The 6,383-nt window shown below is 27.6% G+C and overlaps 2 protein-coding genes across 2 annotated transcripts in view; both read right to left on the minus strand.

The window, feature by feature from the left end:
• Positions 1-69, minus strand: part of LOC107606393 (putative glucuronosyltransferase PGSIP8) — a 10,713-nt gene extending 10,644 nt beyond the window's left edge. The window contains exon 1 of the mRNA XM_021109408.1: positions 31-69. Within this exon, the coding sequence (XP_020965067.1) occupies positions 31-69 (39 nt within the window). The remainder of the gene's footprint in view (positions 1-30) is intronic.
• On the minus strand, positions 266-5,659 carry LOC107629895 (putative glucuronosyltransferase PGSIP7; the record flags this gene model as incomplete). The annotated part of the gene is given in 2 exon segments (XM_016332839.2): positions 266-524; positions 5,145-5,659. Coding segments are annotated over 2 exon segments (516 nt in total), but the record flags the coding sequence as incomplete, so codon positions are not given.

A 6,383-nucleotide genomic window follows, 5' to 3' on the forward strand; every position in this document is an offset into this window, starting at 1 on the left:
AATTAATGAAAACATAACATGATTTTTTACCAAAGAGTTGAACCATTTTATTTCGTTTGACAACTCCATTTTATATCCAACACCGAATGGGCAACACTTATGTGAACGTAGTTGCAAGTTTTTCTAATTTTCTTAGATATTTTGTCCATAATTATTAGTGCGGGCACTGTGGAAGTAAAAGGATACAAGGGGCCCCATTAAGAATGTGGAAATTTGAGAGATAACGCAGTTCAAAAGTTGGCGTGGATAAATTATTTTAATTTACCTGGAGGACGAAGAGACCAGTGTGAAAGACGCAAGGGTTGATGAAGACAGCACAAAATTGTCCACACTGAAACAATTCATCGGTTCTCCGGAGAAAAAGATTGTCTGCATCCAACATGACGACCCTATCGTACTCCACCAGGTTCCACGCGTACAATTTGTTGAGCGATAACTTGAACCTTTTGTCGAAGTTGTCTTGGTCTTTGTAAGGGTTCTCAAAGTTCTCTACTCTCACTACCTTCGCACCATCTTCCTTTTCACTGCCACAAACAAATCTCTTAGATTCAATAATTGTCTTGTATATATATCTTATCTACTTATACAAACAAAAACATATACCAGATGCTACCAGCTTTAAAATTTGCCAAAATATTATGTAAAAGTGTTTAATGAATATAAAAATCAATTAATTTGTGTATAATTTATTATAGTGAAATATCAAACATTTTTATCATAATATAATAATACAAAATTTTATATTAATAACTAATTTTGTATATATGTGACATAACTAATATTATGTAGACATAAAAATTGTAATAAAATTACTTTAACAATAAATTATTTATATATTTCAATCAAATAGGTTAAACTTTAAAATAAGGAAATAGAGCAAGATGCTGAAACAATTGAAAGCAAATTATTTACATTGGCTTAAATTACTGATATGAATTCTAGTAATTAGGCAAATAAAAAAACTGTCAGAAAATATTATTATTCATCTATTTCTAATTAATTAATTTAAATTTTTTAAAAAGGTGATTTATTAGCATAATACTAATTCTCAAAAGAAAAAAATTGACATCAGATTAAGAAAAAGCAAAAAAAAAATTATACAAAATTTATACAAATCTAAAAAAAATCAAACTTAAGAAAACACAGTCCAAAAATAATTATTTATTTACTTTTACTTATCAACTTAAATTTAAAAAAAAAAAATTCAAAAATAAGATTAGGCGGTTCGCCAACTACTCTATTAAATAATTGACATCAGATTAAGAAAAAGCAAAAAAAAAATTATACAAAATTTATACAAATCTAAAAAAAATCTAACTTAAGAAAACACAGTCCAAAAATAATTATTTATTTACTTTTACTTATCAACTTAAATTTAAAAAAAAAAAATTCAAAAATAAGATTAGGCGGTTCGCCAACTACTCTATTAAAGGTTGAGAAAAAAGTCAAATAAGACAAAATTCTCAGCAAACCTGCTCATCTATTCGATTAGTTAAGACTTTCGAGTACACAATCAACGTGTTATTATTAGTAACGATTTAACTTTTCCCTACTAATATTGTATACACTTAAATATTATCAAAATATAACAATTTTTAAAAATTATCAAACCCAGGATGTGGGACGAGCGAGAAAAATAAGTGTGTATACCTAAGAAGTTCATGAAAATGTCCATGCATGCTCTATCATGTAATAATATATGATTAACTAATATTAATAATATTGTTATAAGAGAAAATTATACCGACTTCGTCTTAATTTAATAATTTGTATGATGTTACAACGCAACAACATTGCTTGATATGTTTACACTGACCTCATAGCATATAATCTTACAAAAAGAGATAGCTTAATGTTTATTTATATTGTTTTTGAAAAAAATAAAAGAGAGAAAAAAAACGCGTCTCTTTTATAAAAAAAATTATTTAGAAATCACATTTAATTTGTTGTGANNNAAAAATTTATTAAAAATTAAAATGTCTGATCTAAAATTTATTAAGATCAATTTTAAACTTTAAATTTGTTGATATGTGTCCTAAGACAAATTAATAAAAAATCTTAATTTTTTCTCTGAAAATTAAATGCATATATTTTTATAGTTCTTTTATGTACGTTGAAAATCTTAAGAAATAAGAGCATGCTAGTTAATTAAATTTTTATTATTTTATTGGTTGTATTAATTTGCCCATTAAATTATAGAGTTATTTTAATAATTGTTTTAAGAGCACGCATAAAGATATTTAATATAAAATGATTTTATCGAAAATCTAACATGTTAAAATTTTCAATGCTTTCAAATAACTCTAAAAACATCTCTAATAGAGTATTTTTAGAATATTATTTTTTATACTTTTTAAAAAATAAATTAATTTAAAATTAAAATTTACATTAGAATTAATTGATAAAAATTACACTTTTAATTTTAAATTACTATTATTTATGATATATATTCTCACAAATATTTATACATCATTTTATAAGAACTAAAATAAAATTGAAATTAGATCTGGTATGAGAGAGGTTCTAAATATATAATTTAAGGATACTATTATTGAACCTTTCATCTTTTTTATAACGGTATCAATATATCTAATAGTTAATGGCTATGATTTTAACTATAAATGATATTTTCTACTCTTGTTAAGTTATAAAGAAATGGAGCTTCAATGGAAATATATATAATTAAAATAGGATAATTTTAATAGGATATAACAAAAAATTTATATATTAGCATATCTGCTCGAACAAGTATTTTAATTTACATTAGGTGGTGTAGCATATTATTAGAACTACGGGGAAAAAAATTGTTTTTTGAACTGATGTATAAAATGAAATAAAAATATTTTTTGAATTCGACCACCTGCTAGTCTGATACAAATCATACAACAGCAAAATTTATACTAATAACTTAATTAATTAAGGCATGATTGCGTTATTGATATGGAGTGGCAGAGTATTATTATATAGTGCTAAAAAACGAAGAGTGTATATCCAAATCAACAACAAAGTCAATGCTTCAAACTTGTGAAGAGAATATATTGCCATTTTGTTTAGTATTTTAGTTATTAAATTATCATTTGTTGGGTATACTGAATTTAGTAATAATATATCACTAGTGTATTTATTATGGGTTTTAAATATAAATGAAAAAGGGTAATGGGTGGAATTTAAGTTGAGTGAGTGAGTGAATGAGTATTTATTTATTGACTTATTATTGATATTTGAGGAATCGGTGTTTGGGGAATAATGGTGACCCCATAAAACCAAATAGAAACAAGACACGAAGGAACCAGAAAAAGAACCAATGTTCAGGATTTGAATTGAAACCATCGTTGAAGACTGAGTGACTCGAAATTCACGCGCAAAAAAGACACAATAAGCGCAAAGCCCCTCGTTTCACTGCCCCCACTAACACACAAATTCAGCCACTGAAACTTCATTTAGGAAAACGACATCTAATAAAAATAGCACTTTTTTAATCTTCTAGGGCATTTATTAGAATTTTATTATTAAGACTCGTATCTTTTAAAAAAAATGTTTAGTAAGAATCAACATACTTGGTATTATGATTAACAATTATTTCAGATGTACAACAAAAATTAGTTACTAAAAATAAAATATATAATAACTAATTTGATTATTGATTTTTTTATGAACGTAATGTTTTTACTATTATTATATTTGTTACTTTTAAAAGAGATAAATAAGAGGGAATTTGCATCATACAGGAAAAATTTAAGAAAAGTGAAGATGAGAAAAATATCATGTATAGAAGAAGGTGAAGGAGAAAAGAAAAGGAGTTAAGGAAGAGTGTAGTAAGTTTCTCGTGGGGTTTCTTTCAACACTAAAAGGACGAACCCACAATAATCCAGACTCCAGAGAATGATACACTTAACACGTGCATAGTGCATACTTCACAGTCAAACCAAACTCATCTTCTCTCACCTATTTCCCCAATCTTATCACCTTTTTCATTCATTTCTCATCCATTTATGACTTATTATTACCTTTTTTTCCTAAAACAAATATCTCTTTTACTTTTTAGATTTTGTCTAAATACATAATTTTTAATAAATCTAAAAACCAACTTTCCGAAAACCAAATCGGACCAACCAATTTAACTGAGTTAACTGAGAACTGATTATCTAGACGGTCCAATTGATTCTTAGAATCGTTTTGCAAAAAATTAATAAAAAACCGATCGACTAGGTAGTTAATTTGCGAACCGGCCGAATTTTTAAAGGTACCGAATTTTTATTGTTGGTCCGAGACGGCTTCGTTTTGACACGTAAAAAAAAAAAAAAGAAAACCCAATTGCTGAACCCACATAGCTAACCCAAGTCACCCAACCCGACGAGCTCTCACCACACCTCAATCTTAATGTCCTCTTCCAATCTCTCTCCAATTCCAACAAAGACCACCATCCCTACCACAATTGACGGATTGGAGCTGCTGTCAGCGGACAGAAAAAACTCCAACGGACAGAAGAAATTTACCGTCGCGGATCGAAACTGCTGTCAACGGCGTTGTCGTCTGGTTGTTTGAACTCCAAAACTTTTATGGTTGGCCTCATCTGATTGTTGAAAGTTTTTCTGTCAATGTTATCGGACATCTGTTCTGTCGCTGTGACCTAGACACCTTTCTTATTCTTTATCGCGGTGAATTGTAATGGTTTTTTAATTAATTTATTTTATTTTATTAATTAATTATATGAATTGCTAGTTGCCGGAGTGAGGAATTTAATTCACTTATTTGAATTTAGTTAATTTTTTATTTGGTAAATTATATGAATTGATGCATAATTCTTCTACTTTTCAGTAATTCTATTTTTCTGAATTTAGATCAATGATTTGAATTCAATTAATTTTTTTATTTGGTTAATTATTCTATAATCCTAAATTTTGCTAAATATAATTTTGTTATAAGTATAATTTTAGATTCTAAATTTTGAATGCCGTATAAAATTTTGATATAATTTTAGATTTTGGACAGAATTGATATAATTTTAGATTCCAGACAGAGTTGATATAATTTTAGATTTCGAACAGAGTTAAAAATTTATTTGTCTAATGTTATTTTTTTTTTGTGGTAGAACATTTTGTCATTTATGTGCGAAATATATTGAAAAGTAAGAGAAGACTTACAAAGCTCGAATCCATCTGGGAGGAACATCAATGGAAGCAATGACAACAAGATCAGCTTGCACACTAAGCTTAGCGAGTGATCTGAGAAGAACACGGACTGCTATGTAAAATTCATAGTCCCTCGGAGTTCCCACGTACATCATAGTCGCATATGCATTCTTATTTTCGTTCTTCTTCTCCGCACACACCACCGCCACCACCACTAGCACTAACACTAACCATCTCGCATTACTCCTACCATTTCCCCAACCTTCCATAGCCCTAATTGGAACGCGATTCTACTATTAATAATAAAAAATAACAATAATCCCTCCTTTTAGCTTGTTGTAATAACCGTGCACCTTAATTTCTGTTCTGTGGAGCATCACAAGTTTCGATAAACTTGTGCAAAAGAAAGAAAAAGGCGTGGGAATTGAAAGGAAAGCACACAGGGAAAGAAGAGAAGAGAAAATGAAGAGACGAAGAGAAGATAAAAAGGTATTTAAAGGAGATGACACAGTCAGAGGAGAGTGAGATCGGTGGCATTTAAAAAAGAAGATTAATTAACAGTAAATGCTAATATGCTATGCTCATTATTTCTACCGGCACGAGGCAGTTAAAAGATTTTTTATTTTTATAAATTAAATAAATATCTCTTTATTATCTCTTCTATATTCATTCATTTCTTTTGTTTTTTATGAGAGTACATATAAATTTTATTTGTTATATAGGAGTACATAAAAATTTAAAATATAATTGAAGTAAAAAAGATTTTATATTGTCAATGAGTAATAACTCAAATGGCATAGTTTTCTCATACTCAATTAAGAGGTTACGGATTCGAGTCTCATATCTTTAATAAAAAAAATTTTATATTATCTACCAATAAAACAGTAACATGCATTAATTGGATTATTAAATAAGTCACGTGTATTTAAATTATATTTTAATTTTTTAAACAATAGATAATTAAAAAAGAAATAACTGTGGACAGTTTAATAATTTTCAAATAAACATTTTAATTCCTATAATTTAAAATATACTAAAATTATTAAACCCTAATGACTATTATGTATAACGGATGAACCTGTAAGGTAAATGCCGTATCCACTATTCAGTATTCACCTCAAAGACAATCAAAATACCAATTACCAATTATACACCTTCATTTTCAGTTTTACTGTAATGACAGTTTTTCGTAATATGAAAAATTTATTTAAAATGGTATGGAATTAAAATTTATTTAAGAATTGAGAATTG

Source organism: Arachis ipaensis, chromosome B01 (genome assembly GCF_000816755.2).
Source record: "Arachis ipaensis cultivar K30076 chromosome B01, Araip1.1, whole genome shotgun sequence".
In the NCBI taxonomy this organism is placed as follows: Eukaryota; Viridiplantae; Streptophyta; class Magnoliopsida; order Fabales; family Fabaceae; genus Arachis; species Arachis ipaensis.